This window comes from Phalacrocorax carbo, chromosome 13 (assembly GCF_963921805.1).
Source record: "Phalacrocorax carbo chromosome 13, bPhaCar2.1, whole genome shotgun sequence".
In the NCBI taxonomy this organism is placed as follows: Eukaryota; Metazoa; Chordata; class Aves; order Suliformes; family Phalacrocoracidae; genus Phalacrocorax; species Phalacrocorax carbo.
Genome location: NC_087525.1, coordinates 11,627,260 through 11,652,386, shown reverse-complemented (window position 1 = coordinate 11,652,386; position 25,127 = coordinate 11,627,260). Strand labels below are relative to the sequence as shown.

The following is a 25,127-nucleotide window of genomic DNA, read 5'->3' as shown; positions in this document are numbered from 1 at the left end:
TTTAAATAGGCATTTTAAAGATCCACATTTTAAAAAGGTGGATAAAGGAATTCTCACCTGTAAGCAGTACGATATCCCCAGGAAACACAGTGAGTGACCAAAATGCAGCACCACGCCACAGCACCACCTTTCTCTCAATTTTTGACTGGTCAATAACAACAATTGTTGCTACAGGAACTCTACATGAAGATTTTGGTCTAGTCTTCACCGGTATTTCTTTGATATGACAAGGATGTAATACTGTGACTAAAACGTTGTACTTTTTGTTTTTACAGCGGCAATTCTTAAGTGGTGATAGCTTCTTTTGAAGTTTCTTGAGCTCTGTCGTCCTCTCTTGATCCACTCTCATCCCAGGACCAGCTGGAGAAGAATTCAGTTTAACTCTCTTTGATTTCAGCTGTCTTTTAAATGCTGAGTGAAAAATATGAAAGGAATCTTCACACTTGCGGGTTCTTTTAGAAGAGTTCTTATGAGAACTGTCTACTTGAGAGCACAATATTCCTGAGCTCAATGGTTCAATATGGATTTCATTTACCAATTGCTCAGCAGGAACATTAAGTTCTTGAGACTTCTCTGTATTTTCCTGAGCATTCCTTTCTTGTTTTGTAGCTTCAAAGCAAGCATCTTTCCCATCTTCCTTAGAACTGAAAAGTTCAAGGGAACTTTCATTCTCTTCCTTATATTCATTTTCAGCCACATTAAGACACGTTCCAACATCCAAATCAAGCTGCAAGCGATCATGTTGCCTTCCTTCAGGTTTCTTGTCTGCTTCTGTTTGTGATAATTTTATGATTCTTTTCTGCAACTCATTCCGATCCTGAGCAGAAACAGCCATCTGACTTGAAGTCATTATACTGTGAAATTCAGTATCAGTTGATACTGCAAGGTCTGAACAATCACCTGGTGTTCCTTTTGGTTTTGACTCTTGATTTTGGGAGAAAAACATATCCAGATATTGACTTAGATATTCATGGTGATCGCTTCCATGCTCTGATTGAACAACTTGTCCCACAGACCTGAGATGTATGCTAATCTGCTTAGTACTGGCAACCAAATCAGAAATGTCAGAGCTGTTAACTTCTAAATGACTGGCTTTGCTTTCAGTGAGGTTTGAACAACAGCCATGTGATTGGTTGTCCTCTCTAGCTGATTCTGCAAATTTTTGAGGAGGGTGGTGATCTGCAGCCTGATTTACACTTGCATGTGTGCATTTATCTTTAGATATTTGACAGTCAGAATAAATTAAACTTTCAGTCTTTTTAGGTGTGCTGATACAAGTTACTGCCGCAGATACTGATGTCAAATATTCTTTTGCTACCATTAATCTCCCCTCTTTGAGCAGCTGAGAGCTGTTGTCATCTGTAGGAAGTGCTGTGACTATAGAGCTTTCTGCCTGAAACACTACATGGTCAGCACCTTCGACTTTTTCAGAAGAGAGACTGGATATATGACATGAACAGCGGAGTTCTCTCCATTTTTCAGCAGCAGGTGCTGAACTACTTTGCTCTGACACATCCTGCAGGCTTGGAATACTAGGAGCTCCCACAAAAATATGAATTTGAGGTCGTTTTGTCATTTTTGATTGCTGTGTAAGTTTGACTTTAAATATCGTTTATACAAAAAAGACAACACTAAGTATTAGTAAATGCCAAAAAATTGTATTTGGCCTTTTCTTAACAATTTAAAAATACCTAAAATTCAAAGGAGTATTTAATAATTTAACTAGTAAAAACACCACTTTGCTACTTAAAGTCTATAAAATTAAGTGTACAAAAAATAAAATAGAAGTTACTGTGTTAAACTTGCATAGAAAAATAAATTATTTACAGTAGGGTTTATTTCTGATTCTGAAACTTGGAAACATGTAGCAGATGCAGAATTATAGTCAACTTCAATTTAATTATTGAACAGACTTATCTTCATTTATTATTGCTAATTAAACAGTCAAATGTGAATTCACTATTCAGTACTTCATTTTAATTCATGTGAAATAAATGCCTGTAGAAAACTTTCACAGCATGGTTAAGAGATAATTTTACCTCCCAGAAAATTACAACTTCAATTAAATGATTAAACATACTACAGCTATTTAAGCTTAGTTTAAAAATTTGCCAGAAATGCAGTATTTTACATGCTGATTTAGCATGAAAATACTCTATTAAGTGACTGTTTTATGAAACAGAAGGTTTCAAAATATTACAGATAGGTTACAATTATTTAGTAAGTACTAAGAGGTCAGTGAAACTTGAGCAGATGATTTAGACTTAGCTTTAATTCATTCATATAGTATCATACTACTCAAGAAGTTACTAGCTTATTTTTAATAAGCCCACCTTACACAGCACAAAAGACTTCTTTTAAGTATATGCTATACCATAATTTTAGAACACTCAGCTACAGCTACAAATATTCATTAAAACGCAGACACCCTAGCTACATGTTGGGGCAAGTTAACAGAAGTTGCTGCAACAGGCAGTTCTGCAGAGGTGGGCAACAGAACACCAGAAATGAAATTGAGGAGCTAATCCACCTGCAAACAGAAGAAAAAGAGCATTGAAACAAATACAGTGTCGAAAGATTTACATTTTTCATTTAGCACTTAACAGCCATTTTCCTAACAACCCACTAGGGGTCGATAAATCTGCACATTCATAAAGCTCAGAGTAACATGGAAAAAACTACAAACATCCTGGAACACTGATCTCAGGTGTATTATATGTGTAACCGGAAAAACAATATACAACCACTAAAATTAGATATATCATGTCATACTACAAAGCAGCTACAAAACACAGTAACTGGTATTGCTCAGTTTTATGCTCACTGCAGAACGAATAATACGTAAAAGAGTAACTGAACTTCTGCAGCTGTACGTTCAAATTTAGGCTCATAAGAATGCAACTTTTAAAGGACAACTCCTGCACTTGTGAAAGCTTTAAGTTATATAACTAAAGAATGGTAATATACAAATAACCAGAAAGACAGAATTTACAGTTCAACACTAAAATAATGGATCAGGCAAGAAGGGAAAGACAAAGCAAAGCGATAGTGAGGTTGAACCCCTAAAGAAGTGATGTTAAAAATAAGTTTGTAGATAAAAGGCTGCCCAATACACGATGTAAAAACAACTGCAGTAATAGATGCCCTAAGAAAACAGAAAGTGTTACCACTACTTCAAATAAACTTTAGAGGTATAACCTAACTGGTAAGATTAAATAACTTCTTCCGTTTCAAAATGTTTAAGTCTACAAATACAAAAAGCTGCCAGTAATTACCTTGGTTACAGCCATTACAGATGGGTAGCTTTATTAGGCAGAGTATAACAATATAAGTGTCTCTTAACGAGGAGGTTCAAGTGAATAAAAGGTTCAAATGCATTCAAAAGATTTCTTCCACATATGTGCTACAGTACAAAAGAGGCTGAACAGCAGAATTCTGACACAAGCCCATGCCATTTCTAAAGAACTTGCATACCGTGCAAAGACTAATGAAATAATCAGCCATTTCCAAACTGGGCTTTGGTACCGTGAGTAGCTCCTTTGCTTCAATCTATCTTCTTCTACAAGTACTTAATACCGACCTGTCCCAGGTATAAGACATTGTCCTATGCCAGTCCTACTGCCTTGTTACAGGTCTTGAAACCTGAAAAGATTTCAGAGGCTTTTCCCAATTCCTAATTTCCTAATTCTGCAAAAATTCTCAAGCATTTGTGCATCAAGTTTCAGGGAGATAGAAATCTTAAATTAAGTGAACTAAAATATGTCCATGACAAAATAATTTGCTCACCTGCTTTCTGTACCCTCAGAGTCAGCTTATAACAAACTTCTAAGTTTTCTTATAAGGAAAACATTCAACTACACTCTAAACGAGCCCATTGAATACTTCAGTTCTTGATGAGTTCTGAGGACACTGGAAGGACAATTTAGTTGCTAAATAGATGAGATCATTAGAACAGTATGTTTAGAGGCCAGCTTACAGCCTGGAGTTGCAAGACCTTTCAGAGATTTTGTATTCATAGAAAAGTAGGTGCCTAAGATACCACATTGTAAAGTACTCAAAATTAAAATTAAAAATAGCCAAGTGTCCTAAACTACTTCATATAAATATAACGCAGGGCTTCTCTTACTGTACTAGAGCAAATTTCTACACTTTATAGCTTAAAACCAGAACACAAACAAAGGAAAGCTTTTAGGTAACTATATATTTCATAGGCTAAACATACCTTTTCAATACTTGAAGTTCAGTATAAAAGTTTAAGATCCTAGAAACACAGTTCTATTTCACTCTACTTCCAGAGATATCCTGTGTCACATTTCGGATGTGTTCTTCCTATAATCAGGGTTGAACAATGAATTAATCAGTTAACACTTGAAGGAAAAATATCACTGAACAATCATTCAAGCATGGGGGATTTTGTAATTCTGTCTACTTCCCATATTAAAACCACAGAAATTAACTTTGTTTCTAATTCTCAAGCACTACTATATTATTTTTAATGAAAAGCTTTACTAATCTATGAAAACAACAAAATAAGTCTAAATGCAACCCAACAGCCCCAAACTTTCTTCTCTCTCTAGCTATATATACACACACACTCACTCTCAAACTCTATGCAGAGTCTGAATTAGACAAAGCTGTTATCTTGGCATACTTGTGGTCCTCAAAAATCTGTTTACTTTTAGTTTTATCCTTGAGATTCAACTGGATGAATTCTTCTTACATCATATAAGGATCTTGCGTAAGATCCTTGTGGCAAAACAAGAGTTTTAGTTTTAGATTTAAATAAGGGAAAAAAGAAATTGGAAGATAAAGGTGACAGCAGAATTATGTTCAATGATTTTCGTTTGTAATGGATTAATTAGTTTTGTGGTTTGCTTTAAGTAGTTTTGCTTGCACTACAATATTAAGTAGTACATGTGTGAGGATTAGAATATAGAAAAAATGTAGATACCTCTCTGATTAAGAAAGTAAGGGTACATCACAGCATGAGACGATTAATGAAAGAACAGAATATTAAAAACAAAGGAACAAGTAACTGGAAGGTTTATGAGGATGAGGTTAGGAACAGGGAACGTTGCATTCCAGAGTCTCAATGGAAGTCACTCTAGGATCAGAAATGCATAGACCTCATGCCACTATCCCTCATCTTCTATGAAGGTAAACTACCTACTTGGACATGTAGTGAGATATAAATAGGAAAGAAAAAAAGACAACTACTGTGCCCCTTCTACCTTTTTTCCTTGAGGGTTTCATTTTGTGAACCTGGAAGCTCTCGGCACAGTCTCCCAGTACACTCTAAAAAAGCTAACTCCTCTTGGCAGCTGCGGTCTTTTGGACTCACATTGCAGCAGGCATGACACTGCCAAATCTAACTGAAAAATTTCTGCATTTTCTTCCAGAATAACTCATCTTTTTACATCCACGTTTATAAATACACATTAATATCTGTGACTAATATTAAGGAATACTTTGAAAAATACTTTGTTTAGACAAGTACCCCAGTATTTGCTTTTGTAAGCACACCTTATACCTAAGTAGCACTGACATGACAGAAACATACGAATAATAATGGTGACATTTACTAAAGTACTAAAGCCTTATCAATGACAAAATTGTGAGCTACTGATCACAAAATAAACTGGACACTGCAAAGATATATACATATACATATATATATACCGCTGTATACATATAGGGGCAACTGATGTCACTAAGCAACTGAATTTCCCTGAAATAGATTAAATTGAATCTACAATAGGATGATGGCTATGCCAACTTCAGTACAAAAATGAGTTTTCTAAGGATGTGAGCCTCTATACAAATGTGTTCTGAATAAATGTCTGGTATATAAGAACACAGCTGAAACAGGTGAAATCAGATTAATAGCACTAATTAAGATGCCAACAATACTTTAATAGGAAACACTTTTCAAAACAAAAATAACTTCTATACCTTGGTAAGCTTCCAGTTATATAGTATTTCATTGGCTTCTCATTTTAGCTATCACTTCTCTCATTGACCTTTATACACAACAAATAACAGAAGTTATACATAAATTCAGAAAGTTCTGATTCATATTTTGCAGTGCAAATATATTACATCAAAACAATTGAATCTCAATTTAATTTTTGCAACTAAAATACAATTTCTATTTTTAAAACCTAAAATTTTATTTTTCTCAAGATATTTAGAGCTTAGGAATGGTAAGTGACATCTCCCTGCTTCCTGGTTCACCTAATGAGTCCACTATCAAATGACCTGCTTTGGCAATTTCTGAGCGACTTTTTAGGTCAAAGATACCAAACTTCAGTGCCAGGAATCATCAGTACTTGTAATCATTTAAGTCCATAAGTCAGAAACAAAAAGTTTGGGTAAATTGACTGTATGCAAAATTGTTTAAAGAATCTTTGCTATGCTTATTTAGAACAGTATTAGTTATTTCATGAGTTTTGTTAGTGAAGTTCTGTGCCTTGTTTTAAAGAGTCTGAAAGAACAGCTCTTATTACAAATCTTAAAACCGAGCACAACATCTACCAAATGTATCAGCAAAATGCCACTGCCAAAAGACAAATCCATTTTTATACTGTAGTTAAGTTATCTGTGGGCAGACAGGGGGTTAACTACACCAAAGATAAGAACTAAAGCTCATAAAGATATAGCTGAAACCTGAATGCACATATCCATTATACCTGTTAATTATTACACCATTTCTTAATTTGTGGAAAGGTGCTCTATTCACAACAGCCAATGAAAGCCTAGCTTTTTATCTCTGAAATGGTCAGAGTCTGATTGACGGGTCAATGATCTATTTAAAAACAGTAACTACATCAGCAAGTTTTACAACCGCAAGACATTGCAACTGAAGTTTAATATACCTTTTATGAGAAATAAACTATGGTACATAGAGTACTTCCCCTGACCTAAACAGTAAGACATGAATTTAAAGGTTTTTAAAATTAACAACTATGTCATTAACAGTTTGCTATCTCTAGTGATTTGCTACACATAGGATAAAATTAAAAATACCTTTAAAAGTCCTCTTCCAATAGTTAAGCACTCTAGGAACACTGTGTGATGCTACATACATGGCCTTAAACGACCCTTAGAAGTATTCCTTACTTTTAGTCCATATTTCACTATTCATTAATAGTATCCACTCACCATGATAATCATTTAATCATTAGGCCAAGGTAACCTAAAAAGGGTGATGCAGCTTCCGTTTCCTATCACTCCTCAATATTAGTGGCAGTCAGATGCCTAAATCCCTGTTTTTAAAAGTTATACCCAAATATAGTTTCATCAAGTCTTCACTTAAGCCCTCTATACTATATACTATACACTAATTCCACCTCTTGGGTAACAGTTTCTTTATGTCTGTACGCACCACAGCTTCACGCTAGAAATAAAATTACAGAAATAACAGATAGCAACGCATCAGGATTTGAGCAATATAATGAAAAAGTATAACTTATTTTTCCCTCCATAATTCTCATACATGCCCAACACTAAAGTTTTTTTGGGGTAAAACCAATATATTCTTTTAACTTGCAGCTTTGATTTGGTACAGCTTGATGATGAACACCCTAACCTGTAAGTAGTTAATAACTTGATTCTTACAACATGCAAAAGCAATTATATAGTCCCTTACCAGATCAAAAGCTAGCCCTGCAGATGACAAATACATTAAGTAGGATATTCTTTAGATTTGAAATTGTTACTTCTACTGTAAGCTTTCCCCTCCCTCATTTGCACACTTGATTTTACACTTTCCGATCTGTAGTATAAACAAAATTAAAGGACTTGCAACAGGACTTAAAGGATTTACGCCAACCTTACAACAGAAGAAGCTGAGTTACTAATAGCCATCTTCCGAGTATGTACTTTAGTTCAATTCAAGCTGTAGGGTTGCTTGGTTAGCTTTTTTTAAATGTCAGTTCGTCCCATACAATGGCTGAGTAGAAAATCTACTAAGACATCTGCAGACCAAAGGGAAAACAGAATAAACCTCTGGATGCAGGATTCCTATTACATCACAGGAAACTCTTCTGGCATTTTTACCCTGCTGCTCAAATCTTCCTCCAAAACCAACTTTGTGTTTTTAAAAGCCAGATACTGTAGCTGTACAATAACCTTGAAAAATTGAAGAAACAGCAAGCAGTGTAGTAACAGTTTCACACATCTAGAATCTGAAACAACTCTGGGATGAAGTGACGAACACATTACATATTCACCTCTAACTTGTGCAAGAGAAGGGTGATCTTTATGCCAACAACTCACACCGGCTCTGCAAGTGAACCAATATACCAGCAATGGCATCTATCCACCTAGTCAATAAGAAGCTTGGTCCAAATATATGTATCTGTAGTAAGAGAAACTCAATGGAAAATAAAAACTGCCAGAAATCAAGCTAAGCAACTCGTAGCTGAAGCAATCTTATACTCTACATAAGAGTGAGGGATGTATCATATGCGCTTAAAGGAAAATTATACCTGTAAGTGAATGGCAGCTCAAGGAGATCTAAATGGATTGCTTTAGTCTAGGCTAGTGGGACCCAACCAGAAGCCAAGAGAACATGCATGTGGGAGAAAGTACGTGTACATGTGGGCAACCGGGGAAGTGGATAGGATAAGTAGTTACAGGTCTTATTTTTGTCATCTTTTGTTTGGTGATGGTAACAATGACCAAATACCTTTCATCTAAATAATACAAAGTTTCAGGCAAAGGCTGTAGTCCTATAACTGACCTGTTTAACTAAAAGTAATTTTACTCCAGGAGAGTTATTTGGCTCACATAATGAAGTAATGATTCTGGAATACTGTGCACAGAGACAGCTGCTGGCCAGACACAGTGGTGTAGCAAGAATCCTGCTAGTCAGTACCTAAATATGAAAATCACAAGCCTTCGTTCGTCTACAGCAGCAACGTTAATCCATTCACCATTTAGTTCTTGCCACTGGCTATTACCAGAGGACTACAATACCATTTGGCCTCAAGACAGGTACAGCTGGTGAACCAATACATAAAAGCGGTATTTGGCAATATACAGCCATAAACCAACATGTATCCAAACTTTTTTCCTTATCTGCAGCGCTTTCAGTAACAAAATGCTTTCTTGAATATGAAACACCTATGACTTAGGCATTGTGATTGAAGCCTTCCCAAACACTCCTGTGGCATAAGCAGGGAGAGTGGTAATTTAAACCAAAATCAGTGTTTTGAGACGCTCCATACAGTCCGACACTTTTCAAAAGTTAAATCAAAATACTGAATAAAAGGCTAGAAACACTAAATTGCTCTTCATAACTATTCCTGAACTTTTAAAATAAGGCAAGCAATCAAATGTCATTGCTAACATTTAATGTGTACCTATTTGCCTGCAGGATCAAGGCCTGTGGTTTCTGAAGATGTGATCTAAAAGGAAAATATTTTCCTTGATCTGAAATAAAGGCATTTATTTTGTAAATACAAGCTTATATCATACCGCGGCATCTACTCAGCAGTGGCATCAGCCATTTTACTTTAAAAGTAAATTTTTTTGAACCAAATGATGCAAGAATCTGAACACTGATAATACATTTTCAATTCAGCCACCTAGATAGTCTTCACTGTGTTCGAAAAGTTGGAGTAAAGACTTGTGATTAACTTGATAATTCTTTCCTCACTGCCTTTGTGCCTTGCAAGAGCTCCCTTTAGGTAGATGCTATTTATTGTTTATTGTTTTGCAATACAAAAAGCACATAATTAAGGAGATACGAACATAGAGTGGCTGTCATAAAAAAAAAGTAGTTAAAAGTTCTGAAGAACAGTGACCTTTTGAGTAGGAAAGATAAAGGTAAAAGGTCAAAGATACTGAAGTGCTGTGCATATTTTATCAAAGAACACTAATTCCCCAAACCCATATTTTTTTTGAGAACTCTTTAAACTAAACTGCTACACCTGCCAAAAAGATACTTTTCCAGATATTTCAGCATCTTTAAAAAACTCCCAATATTAGAATCACATCTTGACAGCTTTTTTTTTTTTTCAGTCTGCAGAAAACTATCCACAGGTATCATTACCAATGAAAATCTATTTTAGGACCTAAACCTTCTGATCAACTGAGGTTCATAAAACAATACAGAGCCTAAGATGAAAGTGAGGCAACTGGTCAAAGAAACATCATCGTAACAGCCCTGTTTCCATCAGATGAACTGCCTGTAGATTTAATTTATTAGGATTGGAAGATAAAAGCCCCCAAGATACCAGGCTAGCATCAGCTTTGATTTTCTTCTTGTAGAAGTAATTTCTGTTTTCCTAAACTGAATTTTTTTGGCCCATCAGGACAATAGAACCTTTTTCTAAACTCAGCAACAGTTCACGGGGCTTTGATCAAATGGATTTCCATAAAACCTAGTCCCAGAACAGCCAATACCTTTCAGATTGACTTACAAATGCCAGAACATCACTATGATATTGTGCAACAGGTATTACCATACTAATCAAGTACATCCTCCTGCACAAATCCAGTCTATTTCTCAAAAAAAATTTTTATTTAGGCTCAAATCATGTGAGCTCGTATTTCATATTATTCAAATCTATCTTCCACAACAATTACACACATCACTGGGATTAACTGGTTAAAGCACACAGATAGCCATAATCAAAGGCTGCTCGCTCAATTGCAGTTGCTTTAGTGGCTTGGGAAAGAGAATTTACTCCCCCATATTTTATGTAGCTTCCATGCTATAGCAGGGAAAAAAATATTTACAGTACAAAGCCACCACTTATTTTCTCACCTTTACAAAAGCCTCACTCAAAAAAGATCAAGTTTTATAACAAAAAAACCAGGATGCTGACTGCACACTCAGACAAAAATGGGATAGCATCGATGTTTTGGACAACAGCTGTAGATAAGCCTGTACTGTGCTTGTGCTTTTGCACTATGCAAGACAGGGTGTTGAAACAGTACCATTCATAAGTTTACTTCGGTGGATTAATCAGAAATCTACTAGTGTCAGTAAAATGCCTTTCGCAAGTGGATACATTAGCAGTAAGCTTTAACAAAAACACTACCTCCTCTTGCATTTAAGGCAAGTGGGGTATTTTTATATTTGTCAGCATCACTAGACAATTCAAGTTAGATGTCTGTTAACTAAAATAACAAGCCACCTACTCAAAGTAGTCATATGAGGAACACACAAGTCATCACTAGATCAAGATGTGCTCCAAGGCTGTGCAAAACTAGAAACTACACAAGCAGCTCCAGAAGAAGCCAGATGGCATAGAAGCCCACAAGCCCTCTTTAGACCAATAGCTCAATCAGGAGTTCATTTACCTCCTCACTGTTTATGCAGGATCTCTCCAGAAGAGCAAATATTTAACCTTCCTGTAAGCAGAAACCACAAGTATTTTTTGACAGGACTGAACCAATGGCACCAGACCTCTTCTATTCTTTCCCCATCCTCAGCCCCATCTGCATATTTTATTTATTTCCGTAGTATGCAACTACATCCTTCATGTGGTGTGATTAGTGCGTTTTTGTGAGGTTCAAAGTAACTGGCGATTTGATATACTAAATAGCTGATCTCCCCAATACTTTCATATCTCAGGAAGATGAAAGCTGGCTTCACACAAAGTTTCTACAAATCTACAATCTCAAAAGGAAAGTTATAACACAAACTTCTGATGCAAGCATTGTATTTGAAACAAAACCCTTGACAGATGTTAACTACATGACAGCACTGACTTTTCTATCCAGATCTCTAGTATTTCTGTTCTTGAAAATTCAAAGAAATTTCCAGGCTATTTTACGATCTTCCTATTGCACACACAACACACCCCCCAGAATACATTTCAGCCTTAGCAACTAAAAGACACACTCTTCTGTCTAGAAAGTGAGAGGTTTAAGGTTTTCTTTTGGGTTTATTTTTTTAAGAGATAAAGCTCCCTTAAGGAAATATAACCTTCAGACTTGGACCAAGCTGGCTCTGTACAATAGCGAATAGCACAGCAGAGATCACAGATGGTTCACTGCACACACTTAGTCCTCATTGGGGCTACAGAAGCAACCTGCCTACCAACTTCTTCATAGAACTGTATGAATGTCAGCCAAGTACATGCTCTTTCATGGGTATTATGGCTGAGGAGTAAAGCTGTTAATTTACTACAGCACTGCAGAAAAATCAAGACCCAAATTTCAGAGTATTGTAAATTAGTGAAAACTACAGTGAAATTTCTGGAAACAGAAAGTAAGTTTTAAAGTCCTTTAGCATTTACCTAGCAAAAAAATTAAGATACAATACTTAAAGGAAATTAGCATTAGCTCTTTAATATATAAGCCTTTACATTTCAATGGTTTAGATAGATGTTAGTTTAGCAAACTGGTTAAGCTTTAACAGAGAACAGGTGACACTGAGTAACTATCAACACAGCTGACTGAGCCAAAGGTGCCTTTTAGATGCAAATTTCTCTATTTCAAAGTACCTTCTCTCTCAGACTTTAAGACAGCAATGCACTTAGACTATTCAAAATAATTTTATTATACTTGAAAAAAATTGTAGATCAATTTCTATCCTACTATGTCCATAAAAGTTAAATGAAATGAACAAAATAGGTTAATAAAATGCTTGAAACATTGATTTATATGGCCTGCACATATATCTACCCTTTTCCATGGTGATTCACCTGTCTGAAAACACCTCAAGCAAAATAAAACTCAAGGTGTGGTGCTGTAAGTCATCTTGGGTCTCCCTCTACTGTTCTAAGTCATAGTGCAGCACACAGTGCATAACACTAGCACGTAGCAGCATAAGCAATAAAAGCCTTGCACCTATGCTCTCAGTAAAGATGCATCATTTTCTTCGCTGTTTTTATGTTAGAGGCAATAACCCAATTATTTTCTGTACCGTCCTAATATGACTACATCTGTGTACCTTCACTCAGTTGCCTTTAATTCACTACCTTTACAAATTATTTTATTACTTGCAATACTACATAGTCCTCATTTTTGAGGTGTATTACGCTAAGGGGTTGAGACCAGTCCTATCTGCTGGCTGAAAAGGTCTTCAACATTTATTTCCCCCTCACCATTTGAATACCTTGGAATATTCTGCCCACCCTAACTCTCCCAACACGTGCTTTGGGAGAAAGTCCAGCAAAGTATATGCAAACTTAACATGCTCACATACACCAGCAACCCACATAGAGGAAAGCACCTTTCTTCAGAGAGAAGCTGGTACTCCAGGTGATCAATCCTACCACCAAACTACGTCAACAAAACTAACAATACAAAAATGTGAAGGAACCATGAATTTTTAAGTTGTGTAACTTTCAAAGCTCCTGAAATAAAGAGTTAAAGATGGAAACTAAAGAGGCTTATCTATTTATCCATATATCTTCATGCAGAAGCTGCTCCAAGCTGAAGCAAAACTATAAACGGCTTCTGAGTATAATTCAATATAATGAGGAAAGACCAGAGATTTAACAAATGCTCACCCCAGTTTATTTAATACTGTGTGTACTAGAACTGCAACATTGTTTGCAAAAACAATTTTTTCTGTCTGCCAAATGTTGTAAGTTCTAGACTAGAAACATGACTGATAGCATACACAAGGCCAACGTGGCTACCAGTTTCCTAGTGTAATTTTTATCCATACAACCATATGAGCTGCTGTACAAAGCTAAAATCAGAGTAGTCTTCAGAAAAATATTTTTTTAAAATGCTAGTAGGAAGTTTTCATCTACAATAGAGATGGCAGTGCAATATTAGGAATGTATCTTTTTAAGAAGAGTTCCATTTAATGCCCCAATATACAAAGGAGTTTGGTACTAAAGGAGCTCTGGGTGGTCTTCTGTAACCTGCCCTCATCCTATGTCAACTACACACTTTTAAAGAAAGTCAGTTACAACTGTGTATGACTCGCAGTACTTCAGCTTCATGTACATACAGGTGAATTTTAACTCTTGTAAAGACCTGAAAGAGGAAAATTAGAGGTCAAATAAATTATGATTAATGCAGGGAGGTGAAGAAATACGGGGAACTTGCTATACATTCCCTATCAAACTATTCTATGATTTGAGTAACTCATATTTTACTTGCTTGTGTGAGGAAGCACACGGAATATGAATAATCAGCTATTGTAGTACTGAGCATACAACAGGTAATGAGTAAATGCACATTAGTTTTGTCCTTCCCATAAATTTCACATTAAAGTAAGCTCATAAACAGGTCTTAAGATATCAAAATTAGCAGATAAAGCAGAAAACAAAAAAGCTATTACATTAAACATATGACCTATTATCTTTCTCCAGATACTAGTAACCTTTACAACTTACCAGAGAGGAATTAAAAAAGCAGTAGTTTGTTCTATCTTAGCTATGTTCTGACTTAACTGACATCTCATTGCAAGAACTATACTGATGTTGACACTATATATGTAAAGCTTTATCTTGTAACTAAAACTAAGATACCATGCAAATTAATGGCAGTTTAGAAGCTATGATCTCGTAACAAGAAACATTAAATAAAATATGGCAACATTTCAAGTTATCCGTTATGAAACGCTGGAGCAGGAGAAAAATCTAAGAGTTAAAATCAAAACACATTAACTAACTGCTAAGCTATCACGTTTTTCAGCACAAATCTAAAAAGCAACAAATGGAGATTCAGTTTATGGTATGGAAATTAGATTAAAAAATAATTGAAGCCATCCTCCCCAAAATATAGTATTCATTCATTAAATAGAAAGTATTCAGTGACAAGTGAGAACCAAAAGATTAACATGTTAACTGAAAGCTTTTCTCAACAGGAACTTGTGTGGCATTACAATACATTATGTAATATATTATGAACTGCAATGGCAAATAGAAAAACCATGCAGAAAACTGAATAGTCAGACCACAGTGAGAAAAAAAAAATTCTAAGTGGATGGAAGGCTTTAATCTTCACAGAATAAACAGGTGCAAGAACTTGATTTGATGAAGCTGGGAAGAAAAAAGGTCTAAAGCAGTATCCATTGAAGTTGTACTCCTCATTAAAAAAATAGAAGAGGGAAGAGGTAACATCATAATGTATAAAAGGATTAAGAACTACCCAGTATGATTACACAGTTCTTAATTCTTTCATACATTATGATGGTACTTGATGCTCCTTTCTCATTTTGGCAAACAAGTTTTATTCCACCAGCTCTCAAGTAAATTAAAATTCTAATCCCAAATGGGGACCAGCTGTCAAGCCCCTTTAACTAAGCCCATCCCTCTAACTTGGGAAACCCACTGTTTAAAATTCAAGTGCTTACATTTTAAGTCCAGATAACTTTTAAGTCTGAAGCCCCAATCCTGAAAGCTAGTCTACATGCAGACACCATTCTCCAAATACCCCTAAAATGACACACTGTTTAGTGGGTATCTCAGATTTTCACTGGGCATGTAAAAATGGAGAGAGGCTAACCATCAGTAGTATCCTCCACTGCTGAGCAACGCTAAGCCACTTGTACCGTACTGCTGTATAAAGTGGTAGTGTTATACAAAGTTTTTCCCTCCCCATTCAGAGCCCAGCTTCTTCAGATTGTAAACATCAAAATGAAAGACCATAAAAAACTGTCTTGACTCAAACTTATCTTTCAAGAAAGGAAAATCTCTCTTGCAGACAACTTTAGCATTTTAGAAACGGGTAGGGAAACCTTACTTGAGGCTTCGAAAGCATGGGTTTTGACCTATTCAGCTGGCTCACCTCATATGAATTAAAATACAGTTTAGTGGGGACTGGAGCTGATCCCATTTAAGTTATCTGGGGTTTTCCACATTTCATTAGATTTTCAGTCTAGTTCCAGGGTTCATGATAGAAATTTGCCACTACACTTCATACTAATAACAGAATTTATGACAATTCAAGAATAGTTTTATCTCATTATCCAAAGAAGGAAATAACTGACTTCTCAGGTCAAGCACTAGATGTCAAGGGAAGTACTACTGGAAGAAAGCTTGTCACTGATCTTCAGGACTAGCAGCGCTTTGCAAGCATTGTTGCAATGAGGAGTTTGATCTTGAGAGATTATCTGACTGTTGGAATGGAAGTCTCACGCCTGAGAAGTCCAAGCTCTGTCCACTGGGGTTATATTGCTGTACACAGAAGACCGGAGAATAGCTAAACTGCTATGTCTGCCCTCCCAACAGGTCAATTAGAATTAGCAGTCCATGAAGTTAAAGATCTGAAGTCACCTTGGTCCATCTCATCTCCAGATTTTATATTCTCTCATGATCTAAGATGGGAAAACAAAATAGCAAAAAACCAAGTGCAGATAAGGCTCAAGAAATTACACTGCTTTAGAGAACATGATCTGACATTTTCAGCAAAAAGGGACAATCGTATCTACACTGGCACATTCCCAAAGAACTCATGCCAATTCCAGTATCTATTTCCTTTGTTTGTTGAGTATTTTCACCTTAGTTGGCATTTTAGAAATTTTATAACCAAGTACAGTCACAGGTCAAGTTATATTACCTTCTCTTCACCTGTCATCATCCGATTTGCTGGATGAAGCCTTGCTGAAAGACTGATTTCTTTCAGACACATTAAATGCATGGTGTGGAAATAATTGAAACAAAATCTGCTGGAAAACCACATACGTAATGTATTTGACAATCACTCCTTTTATCCAAACTGACACGTTAAAGTACCTTATGGAGGTAGCCACAGATGGTATTTGTTATTCCAAGAGAACTTCTGCTTATTTCTCTAACACTAATTTCTATGGATTCCTTTAATCCAACAGAACCTGGAAAATCCTATATAACATATTTTTAATTATCTTAAACATAAAATGAATTAACTGTAGTTCCATTAGAGCTCACTGTTTCTGTTCCTAACAAGGAAAAAACTGAGTAAATTTAATATGCTCTAACAAAGGGAAAACATTCAAGAAGTATTTTACTTATCACTTAGAAGACAATTTAAGACTTTCCTGTGTTTCTTGAGAAAATCTAGGTTTGACAGGAAAGAAAAACTGGTTTAGTTTATTACAAAGCAAATTCCCCTAGTTTCTCGTTGAGAACAAATACTGCCCATGCTGTAACTTCTGACCTATATTCATTCAGATATGAAGACTATACGAGTTCGCATAACCACCTCAGTTCCAAATGATAGTTAATGTATTTGTCCTCCCCATACATTTAAGAAGTAGGGAATAAACTACCATCTGTTTTTCTTATAGGAACTGAGGCTAGGAAAGATCAAGTAATTTACTTCGGCTCACACAGTAAGCAAAACAAGTGCATAATTCACTCTGGGTGAATCTTTCATTCTCATACTTTAAACACTGCACTATCGTTCCCCAATGCATAAAATTGCCTTTTTGGCAAGTCACAAAACTATCCTTTTAATCTCAAATTTTCACCTTACCTATTGAGATTTTAACGTTCATTCTCTCTGATTATGCCATTTCTATGTTGTCCTATATTGTCTACATTGTCCTCCGTAGTCAAATGCTTTTATTCCTTTCTTGATGTCTCAGGTGTGAACTTACACCAGCATAAAATAATAAAATGATTCAAAGCTGGTATTAACACAGGGCACCCAGTGTCACTTTTTTGTTTAGTTCTTCAACCTCATACACTAGTAAGAGGAAAAACTCTTTCAACCTTATGTATTGTGCAGAACTTACCCACACAACTAAGCCTTAATTTTCAAAACGTTAAGAATTACTTTAAAATTTAAGTCCTGTGGCAGTGTGCTATATTCTGATATGACTTTAAGACTCATTCTGGGAGAAAAAGGGTGATGAGTGTACAATGTTTTGCCAAATAAGATATTTTTTTCTTTTAGTTAACAGGCCCATTAATTTCTTTGACTTAAAATAACCTTCACTGAATTAGCCACGTAATAAACAAGAATAAATTAAACCTAAAACTAAACAACACTAATGGACTCACACTACAAGTATGGGTTCACTGGTAGGTGAGGCGTAAAGTATACAAGGGGAACAGAACAGTGAAGGAGACTGGCTTCTTTTTTCTTCCTTCTCCTTTATTACCTTCATGAGTTATTTGTCACATGAGGAAAAAGCTCAATTTCTGCTTATATAGCACATTTATACATTTATACAACTGCCACAATGCTAATGTAGACTATAAACCTGAGACGAACACATAGCAGACACTGTTCAAGACAGCTGATGTCTAATGATAGCTGTGAACAATCTAAAAGCATACGTTTAGACTGCCAGTTAGTTTTCCTTTAATTTAGTAAAGGCAAATACCAGCTTATCTGAAAAACTGATAAGCCAAAACAAAAGAAATCAAGATAAGCTTTTACAAATTCCATGACGATTTTAACTCATTTAGTCAGATGACAGCACTGTAACACTCCTCCTGAAATCAGAAAATCTGTTACCAATGATGTGCAGAGGCTCTACCTTATCAGTATTTCAAAATAAGCTTACCTTCAACCTACTGACTTTCAAATGAAAAAGCAGAAGAGATAAAGCAGAACAGATAAATTAGACATTACCTTGCCAACATTGACAAGATGAGACAATAATCATCATCATCATCAAAACTTAAACAGCACAAAATCTTCAGCTTGTTAATTAAAAGAAAAGTTTATCTAAATCAGATTCTATGGCAGTGCTGAAGGTTTATGGCAGCAATTGCAAACTGTTCTCATGTCACCTGCCAATAGCCCTTGGATGCTCCTCATATCTCTGGGCACCACTAGGCCAATCCCACCCTTGCTCCTTAAGGCGCCCACTGCTCCCCCACCAGCACCAAGTCACAATGACAGCAACAAAGCCTCCACAAGATATTCCAAGATACACAGATTATGTCTGTCCAGGTTTGGCCACAAGTCCGTAAGGTGGCACTGCATGGCTATACATTTGACATGATCACCATATGGGCACCTAAACATCATATATAACGTGATTTTAATGAGCTCCAGGATTTCCACAGAAGGACATTATTAATAAACCAAGCCACAGACCAAAAGGAGCGGAAGAATATCTGGGTTTTTTACAGTGTTTTCAAATATTGCTCAAATGTGCTCAAGATGGGACAATTTGATTAAACCAAAGTATTTCTTGTTCTGACCTATCTTCCCCTTCTGAGATTCCCTTGAGATGAGCCAAGTGACTTTTTCCACCAGATCTCTACATCCAGTGGGCATCATGAACAACCTTAAGGTCTTTGAAAGCTGACTAAGAAAAGATATCATACACATTTTTAACATCCTGCATAACCAGTGGTTTATTTTTTGGTTGTTGTTTTTTTTTAAGGGAATCCATGATGTGTTGAAAAATACCAGCCAGTGTACTCCTGGACTTTTCTGATCAACAATGTCAATTTCAATTGTACCAACGAACTTGAGAGGCAATTCTTAATTCCTTTGTATCTGGGCTTCATCCACCAATGACTTTGACAAAGAATTAAGCATTCAGATGTATTTTAACAATATGGATTTCCATAACCAGTCTTCCAAAGTGGAAGAATATAAAGTTGATTTTGTTAACAGAAATGCAAACAAAAGCACTACAGGAGACTAGTATACTCTAGTTCCTAAGAGCTTTAGTATTTCTTATTTAAACAAAACACACTTTGTTTACGTCAACAACTTCTGACTGTCAACTGAGTATTAAAGCAAGAAAAAACTGGTTTGCAGTCTCTGATGCTGTGATTCCAGGCTGTTAAGATCTTAGGTATAATTTTCAGCCAGAAAGCCAAGGCCACCAAGAGTTGCAGAAAACGTTAATTTCAATTTAAATGTTGCTTTCAAACAATTCTTAGTTCACTCCTGGCCAACGATAGTTTCTACTATCTGTTTTTTGCTGTGTTGACTACACTAGACAGCAATTCTCTTAAAATCAGTGTAATTTCCAGGAAATAAACTGACCAAAATACTTCCTTTCCCTCCTAACCCTATTTAAGGGATCAAGCTTGCACACTCAGTGCATCTGTGAAGGTTTTTATGCCCATAAACCTGTCAGTTTTCCCATTGCTAGCTTTTTTTCCCCCCATCAGCTCGTTTCACATTTAACATTTAGATGGGAATCTCAAATACACTGGGTTTGGTTACTGTATTGTCCCCTCTTTTGTCTCAAACTAGAAAGGAGTTAAAACCAAGCAAAGCTAAAGATTATTCAACAAAGACAAAAGAGCTGCTTTAACAGATTCTCACCGATACAGGAATTGACAAAGGCAAAGCCTTCACACTGACCAGCAAGAGCTTCTATCACTGCATGAAGGGCCATGTTGACTGAAAGGTCACTGAAATCAGATTAATCTGTTACCTACTTCAATAAGCTTCAGATCAGATCTACATCCTCCAGACAAAGTTACTTTTTGTCCTACCCATTTGAAAACCTGAAGTGGCATTACAGGAAGTGTTATAAAAAGCCTGTATTATATTTCTCAGTCATATAAATCTGGCAATGCCTATTAGTAATATATGGACAGTAACTACCAAAACATTTAGAGACATTTTTTGTATATCTATAGACTGTCTAAACAAGAGATGAGGACATTATCTCCCGTATACATGAAGAGCTTTTTATATCTGTTCTGTCATAGAGCTAAAGTAACCAGTTGGCAACTGCAGTCATCATGCACAGCAACAATATAAACAGATGGAGATAGGAGGTCTTTAAAGCTGATAAACATAAGCACGACCACTTTTCATGTCAATTAAAACTGTATTTACTCATGAGGTAGTTATCTGAATTTATTCAGTATTTTCTGACTTCTGCAGCAGAATTATGGACATTTTAAAAGCTCCAGAAACTGCCCCCTGACACTTGTGAAATGTTGGTATATTAGGCCACTTATTGAGGGTTTTTCAAGTACCTTTCACTGAGAGAATTGGGAACTCCTGCCAAATCTACATTCTGGAAAACAGCCTAATAATTCTTTTGCCAGAATTGTAAAATAAGAATGATATCTTGTTGCAGAAGTTCTGGAAAATTTTTAAAAAATAATCTTATGATCATTTAAATAATAAATTTAATTATTATTTTGCTCAGCTACTGATTGGTTTTGTAGCCATGCCTAAGTCTAAAAAACGTTACTTTAGACTAGCATTTTCTAAAGGAAGTCCCGACTGAGTAGGCTAAACCTACCAATTTCCTACTTTCCTTGTACAGTTATGAGTTTTACTCCCTACTTTTACAGTGATATGGACAACCAAGCAAGTTACTATTTACCTATGAACAAGATGTTAGCAGATTATACTTTAATTTAGCAAGCATGAAAACACGTAACTTTAATGCAAAAAATACATAGAAATACTGTTAAATAATCAGATCACAGGTACCTAAGCATCTCACTAATAACACAAAGTATTGGAAGCTTTAAAGCCTTTATCTCAACAGGACATAATACAAATACCTCTTCTCCAATTCTGCAGTATTACAGAAAGCATGTCTCATTTGCAGCATGCTTCTGCAGCCTGCCTGGAAAACCACCGAATTCAGGCTCTTTGGTGTCAAGGCAAAGGGAGAAATAAAGAAAACTTGCCAGTCTGCTCTCCAGCTTTTGTGTGGCTGAACACAGCTGAAGCTATTTATAAAGGAAAGAAAAATTACCTCAGATCTCAATTAAGGATTCCTAGGTCCTTACCAGATTTTTAAATTCAGCTGGCTCCCTTTTAATCTCCAGACCAATACACCTAAGTATTGATATCTTATGCTGCCAGTGAAATGGCTTTTCATCAGCTTTAGTCTCTAACTGATTGTAAAGAGGTGACTGAAATGAAGATTTCTAGTCAAGTGTTAATTTTGTAAAAGTGCTTATATAAACAGGACACAGATTAAATGAAACCTCTGGGATTCACCTAATTCATGTGTTGCCTGTAAGAGCATCTTACAGAGCCAGCCCTCTAGCAACATGGAAACTAGACAACTGTGCCACACTTCTCATTTCACCTCTGTTGTATCACTTACTGGCTTGACATAAAAAGCAGAACAATATAACCAAGAAATGTGGCACTTCAAGGACAACAACTTACAAATTTGGAATTAAAATTAAGCTTGATTAATCATTCCTTAGATTCTTCAGGCTTTAGTGTATTTTATAAAAATACACATATTTAAAAGAACACATGCTTTATCAACATGACCCCCCATTACTCTGAAGGCTAAATGCTGACACAATATTTTCCTGCAGATAAGGAAAGAGCCACCTCTACTTTCACATCCCACACCAATAATAACTATAGAAATTTTGCTTTAAAGTGGTGTGAAGGTAGAAAATACAATCCATAAAACTTGAGAATATATCAAGCTAAAGATCTGCAGAAGAATTCGATTGCTATTTGGTAGCATTTTAGCATCCTTTGCACAACACACAGGCAGCTCCCATGCAGCAGGATTACTGCAAAGTCCCACATACTTGCTGCCTACCTGCATACCCTCTACTTAACAGACATGCACAGGATTCCAACCGGGAGGAATATGAACAGGACTACTGTTAGTATTTCCGACAGATTCATACCCTCCCACCTTCCCAGTAACTTATTCAGCCATCCACAGATCTAGTAACTTAGAGGCTGAACAGTTTTTCTTCAGCAACAGTTTGCGATAAGACAATGACCCCAGCTCTCAGTTGTTTAGTTACACTACCAAGGTCTAGATAAAAAGCAATACAGCGTGACACTTAAATCCAATAAAAATAAGCCATTATTTTTCGCAACTTCTGGTGAAATGAGGAAGGAAAACGTAGTTGCTCATATAGGCAATTCAAAGGGGAACAAGGACTTGCTTCAACTTGTATAATAATCTAAATTATCCCACTGGCCTAGAACTTCAGTTTTACAGCTTGCCACATTACTTCTGGAATCACTGGGAAAAAATGTCTTTATATGTAAGTATTACCAATATTTGGACTTTAGCTCAACCAATTCTTTAAGCAAAGGGTAAGAACTGCCAAGTGCTTCATGTGATACGGCTGAGAGCTGAAAATGAAGCTTGCTGAAACAACTGTAATTCCATTTGCACAGTATTTCAAAACCCATTTCTGTTCCCAGAAGAAAATTTACCACAGAAAGGCATTATTTCTCAGCCCACTGTACGGATCAGCTTTCCTCCCAAGCACATTTTCTAATGGACGTTCAGACTCTGAAGCCTCTGAACTGGAGGCAATCCCAGGGTTAGCCTGGACCCAAAGGGGCTTAGCCAGACAGGGGGCAGAGTTATTCTGTGCCTTGGGAGGATCCCTAATTTCCAGCTTCCCTGCTCTCTCTCACCTACCTTGGTGAGCTGGTAAGAAGACTGGGATGCAAACTTGGGGTAGCTGTCTTAGCTTCTGAGAGAATCCAGTACCACTGCACCCTACAAACATTATAGCCAGACTGACAAACTTATCTAAGAGAATATTAAGCTCAACCTAACTAACCTTTTCGCTTCAATAAAAATATATTTTCCATTTATGATGCCGTTATTAATGATTTAGACGTACAAAAAATATCACCCTAGTCACCTACATGTTCTCAAATAGCCAATACTTAACAAAAATCATGGATTAAAGCAGAAAGTACTGGATTCCTGTCAGAGATCAGTTTTTTCAATAAAACTTTAAAATTTGACACATAATAAAATTGACTCCACTTGCTATGAAATCAATAATCTACACCTTAAACCTGTGGTCAGGAAGGCACTATTTAGTGTTTATTATTGTTCTTATATCTAATCTGTTAAAATCTATATATAAAGATGTTTTAGAAGCTGCTTAAGAAATTAGATCAACTTTTGTCTCCCTCCCCTATACTTCAGATTTTAAATAAAAACTTATACCCATCTATCATGTATACACAGTTAAATATGACCTTGTTGCAGAGTCCATGAATTATACAGACAGTTCCTACCACACAGGTACTAAGCTTTCCCTGTGTACCTCTCTCTTCAGAGGCAGCCCTAAGACCAACATTCTATATGAAACTAATGAAGTTAGTGAAATTTCTGGTTGTGAAGACAAAAAGTTACCTTTGCATCCATCCAAGAGAATCTCTTTTTTTTTTTTTTAAGTGATGCTACTCAAATGTGAATCTTTGGATGGCACCCCATATGCTATACAAGAACAAACGAGATACAGTTAATCTTTTGTTATTGCAGTTACCACTTTCATACCTCCTAGAACGTGTTCTAAAGCACGTGGATGTTCATTTCCTCTGACAAATAGATTTTGCTTCAACTACTCACTACTTACCATATAAAAATATTGGAATGGGGTATACAACTCCTGTACTTATTCTTCTTGAACACCCTCAGACAGCACAGTTACTCTTACCTCCACAAGAGATTTGAAACAAAAATATGGTAGGGACCTGCTGAGGTTGGTAAAGTGCCTGTAAACTGTACACATGGCTTCATTCATCAAAACATGCAAATAAAAACCCCTAGCTATTTTTTCATTTACAACATTTAAAGATTAAGAAATTTTACATCCTGATTTAGTTATTCTTAGCGTTCAGCACACGCCTTATTTTGCTGAAGTCCAGTCTTGTTTAGAAAAGAGGGCAGCTATGGTGCTGCCATTACCCCAAATACAACTGCGTGACCAAACCCATGGAGAGATCTACCTTGCCTTCACACTGTCATGTACCATACTCAGTCTCCAACACATTCACAAATGCATACTGCAAACAGCCTGATACTGCACACAGCTGATAACTGAGTAGAGCTCATAAATTAGAGATGCCATAGCTGAAGGCAGGATAGGAGCTAAGCATCTTAACCTGATACACACCTGAGCAAACCAGGTAATCATATTTTTCATTCAACTTTTTGCATCTGTGAAATAGTATTCTAAATAACCTACACAACCAGGTGAAAATAATTAGCTGACAAGGACTAATTACCACAGTACCTTTCACCACCTCCTTTCCTACACATTTACAAAAGTTAAGAACTTGTACAGAAATTGAGCTTCAGCTAATGAGAACCTGGAGATAATGGAAATCAAGTAGTAGCTCAAACCTGATACAACCACTGAGAACACGGCAATTCTGTGAACTGAAAATGAACACCACAACAGAAGCTGTCTCTGAACCACCTTCAGTATGGGCAGAAAAACCACAAATCAGTAAGTTTGTTTCTGAAGCACTGCAGGAACATCCAAGTAAAAAACTGGCCTAAGAGCAAGCTCCTTTTTGCTTTTGTTTCCGTATCA

The 25,127-nt window shown here is 36.2% G+C and overlaps 1 protein-coding gene across 5 annotated transcripts in view; it reads right to left on the bottom strand.

Moving 5' to 3' along the window:
• SHLD2 (shieldin complex subunit 2) overlaps positions 1-25,127 on the bottom strand; it is a 43,267-nt gene that overhangs the window by 15,081 nt on the left and 3,059 nt on the right. For 3 of the 5 annotated variants that reach the window (XM_064464819.1, XM_064464822.1, XM_064464818.1), the window contains 2 exons: positions 4,223-4,329; positions 58-2,530 (listed from right to left, as the gene is read on the bottom strand). In XM_064464819.1, coding sequence (XP_064320889.1) covers positions 58-1,576 — 1,519 coding nt within the window. In that variant the 5' untranslated portion in view covers positions 1,577-2,530; positions 4,223-4,329. Of the gene's footprint in view, positions 1-57; positions 2,531-4,222; positions 4,330-7,831; positions 7,977-23,941; positions 24,026-25,127 lie in introns of all 5 variants that reach the window. The other 2 variants (XM_064464821.1, XM_064464820.1) reach the window with 2 other exon arrangements.